Genomic DNA, 3,498 nt, shown 5'->3' with positions numbered 1-3,498 from the left:
CTATCTATCTATCTATCTATCTATCTATCTATCTATCTATCTATCTATCTATCTATCTATCTATCTATCTATCTATCTATCTATCTATCTATCGTCTATGCTTGAAACCAGATGTTTACATAGACTGTATAAAAAGACAGAGCCTTTTTTCTAACATTAAATCAGATCAAATTTTTCCTGTTTCAGGTCAGTTAAGATTCATTAAATAATTTCATTTTGGTGTCTGAATAATGAAGGATTCTTTTTTTTTTTGAAATTTTGAAAAAAATACTTTCTTCAAAGTCGGAAAATAAAATCTATTTTCTCAGTTTTTGGTTTCCTTGCTATAAACTATCTGACTGGGTGTCTAAAGTTTAGCATTTTAAACCTAATTTTTTGTTTCAGAACTGTTGGATCTGAGTCAGGATTGTAGAGCTTGTTGCCCACAGTCACCTTGTAATTCTTCAGGTCAGGACTTTATGATGGCTCCTCCATATATTTTTTAAAAATATTTTTCCTTTATCCTTTGTATTTTCATTTGTTATTGCACCTTTACACCGAAGCAAATTCCTAGTCTGTGAATCCWGTTCATTGACAATGGCAATAAAACTGATTCAGAAAACATTTGACTTTGTTGTTCTTTATCCTCTTTGTAACAAATCTGTCAGTCTGCTGACTGAGGGTCTTTGTTCATTTGAAGACCCCTCTGTGTTCAAGATTTAACTTCCTGATAATGTCTTTCAGCAGTATGATGGCAGGACATTCTTGGTGTTTTTATAGTTATTTGAACAGATGAACCTTCAGATGTGTAAAAATGTCTCCAACAATAAATCAGAGCTGTGACGTTCAACAATCCTCTTCTTGACATCTTGGCTGATTGTTGTCCATCATGCCACAGAAAGAAACAAAGTGTTTGATGTGTTCCTTATAAACAATCCAAATATTCTTGCTTAAAAGTACAGTAATCTGCATGTATGTAAACTTGTGGACTTTGAATAAAGTAGTTCACATGCTACAAAAACAATCCTCATTATTCAAGCATTTAACAAATAATCTAAACGGGAAAGGTTTAATCTGGTTTAATGTCAGTGAGAAAAAAAAACACAGTGTGTAGAAACATGGTTTCAGCTGTACTGTTACTGCTGGAGGATAAAAAGTGTTCAGTATRAATACACCACATTGTGTCCTGTGTTGTGTGATCAATAAATGTCTTAAATTTTGTAAACTCTTGAATGTTTGGTAAATGTGATATTGTACTGTTCAAATCTGTATTTTGTAAACAATTTCTGCCAAACAAAATCACAACAAAGTTTTCTAAATGCCCATATACACTGATTTCATTTTCTCTGTATTTTGTGAAAGGTTTTCCATCAGGCTGTRTTTTACCACATGTGATGAACTGACCAGATGAAGTGAATAAATGTACTCAGTAATGCAGGTGAAGTATTACTGATATTTGGAATTTCTCTCCAGTACAGACAGATCAACAAAATAAAACTATAAGAGAGACTTWCAACCAGTTAACCATCCAACATCATCAAAACTGATTCATCCTTAAAATTAACAAAACATTTTCAGTATAATTAATAAAACATGACACCTTTACGYCAAAGGAAGAGTTCAACCAGAGTCCTTATTGCTGTCAACTCGTTTAAAGTGTTTTAAATTCACTTCAAGAATAAAGTTTCTCTTAGAAAAGCTACATTATCACACTGTGGGTCAAACAGAACCAGCAGAAACCAGAAGAGGAGAAYATTTTTTCCTCTGCGTTTTACACTTTAAAGAGTAATTCAGTTTATACAATTATAAAACAAACACTTATCAGGTTTTATTTCTAAAAATATTGGTTGCAGTTTAGAATTTTTAAACTGTTTTTGTATTTTAAAGAGTATAATAACATGATAACAAACAAGGCATGATCAGTGGACTGTATATTATAATAATGATTATTTTATTAAGTTCTATAATTTATTTTAGACTGGAGAAGAAAACATGGACAGCTCTCAATCATCCTGTCTGATCTGCTTGCTCACTTGAGTTGTGTTCACTGACCTTGATCCTGGCTCGGACATTACCGTCATGTTTAACACATGTTTAATTGGTTGTGGATACGTTTCCCTCTGAGTTGAGATATATTTGATTGAGTTGTCAGAAAGTGTGCGGCAGGTCGGGTAAAAAGGTTTGGAGGGTTGTTCATCCCAGAGGTTGGAGGTTCTCCTCTCCTGCTTTAAATCAAAGCAAACCTTCATATTCTCAGATTAGAACTCRCTGTACAAAGCTGCTGTGGGATGAAACTGTGTCCATGCATTTACTGAAAGGCTTCTGTGTCTCACATCCACACTACGAGTGGATAAAAGCTYCAGTGGATCATGAATGAATAAAGTTTATAAAGTGGAGGAAATGTCGACACGGGTCCTTGTTTTTCTGCTGGGTGAGAGAACTGATGCTGTGCTGGAATGTCCYGAACAAACCGCTCTTCATCACCGTCTCACTGTCAGGACAGACGGGACAGGAAGACGAGCAGAGACGATGCTGAGGAAGGTGGAGACGAGTGGAGACAGAGACGAAGCAAGCTGACCACAGCTGGTCTGACATCAATCTGGTTAGTTTTTATTGTTGTCCTGCGCTCACTGGACACAAATCTGATTCTTCAGACTGTTGGAGAAGGACACACAGAGGAGGAGACATTAATCGGTGAAATCCAACAAACTGATTTTCTGTTGAACAACTGGATGAGACATCATCTACAACCTGCATCCAAGAGAACTCCTCTTGTTAAAGCTGCTGCAGGAAACAAATACCTACTGGATCATTTAAATACTAAGCTTGTTGGGTTTGTTCTGTGAATTTTTCATGTATTTTAACAATTTTAAATGGAAATGTTTGTAGTGATTGATTAGCTTCATGTAAGTTAAATCTAAAAAATTTTAATGCCGCTTGAAATGAAATTTAAGACCAACTTCACAATAAACAAAAATGTAAAAAAATAAAATAAAGTAAACAGTTATGGTAACTGGTCTGAACTTATATAGCGCTTTACAATTACAGACATTCACACACTGATGATGGTAAGCTACATTGTAGCCACAGCTGCCCTGTGGCACAGTAAAGGAGGCGGGGCTGCCATACACTGGTACCACCAGATCCTCTGACCACCATCAGTAGGCAAGGCAGGTGAAGTGTCTTGCCCRAGGACAAAATGACTGAAACACCAGGAATGGGGGATTGAACCGGTGWCCTTCCGGTTTCAGGATGACTCCCCTAATCCCTACACCACAGCTGCCCMATTTAGTGACAGTTTTACCCAAATGTTTATTTATTTTAGCATAAAACAACTAGCTGCAGTAAATTTGATAAATTATTAAAAAAAACAAATGTTAACATTATGTCAAAGTTATTTCAATGTGTGAGGATCTCACATCCACACCCCTGATTGGTCTGGCAGCTAACAGGCAGCAGCTGGTGGTAATCTCCCTGATGAGCCACTGGGCTTTATAAGGCTTCCTCTGAGGACACAAC

At 36.2% G+C, this 3,498-nt stretch overlaps 1 protein-coding gene across 1 annotated transcript in view; it reads right to left on the bottom strand.

Moving 5' to 3' along the window:
• Window positions 1-1,043: 1,043 nt before the first annotated feature.
• The window catches only part of LOC106534758 (zinc finger matrin-type protein 4), a gene marked incomplete at its 5' end in the record, with an annotated part of 35,250 nt that continues 32,795 nt past the window's right edge, over window positions 1,044-3,498 (bottom strand). Inside the window, 1 exon segment of the mRNA XM_014031496.1 lies at window positions 1,044-2,634. Within this exon segment, the coding sequence (XP_013886950.1) occupies window positions 2,607-2,634 (28 nt within the window).

Source organism: Austrofundulus limnaeus, unplaced genomic scaffold (assembly GCF_001266775.1).
Source record: "Austrofundulus limnaeus strain Quisiro unplaced genomic scaffold, Austrofundulus_limnaeus-1.0 Scaffold1261, whole genome shotgun sequence".
Classification (NCBI taxonomy): Eukaryota; Metazoa; Chordata; class Actinopteri; order Cyprinodontiformes; family Rivulidae; genus Austrofundulus; species Austrofundulus limnaeus.
Note: the sequence above shows the minus strand (reverse complement) of the source record. Positions and strands in the feature narration are given on the sequence as shown.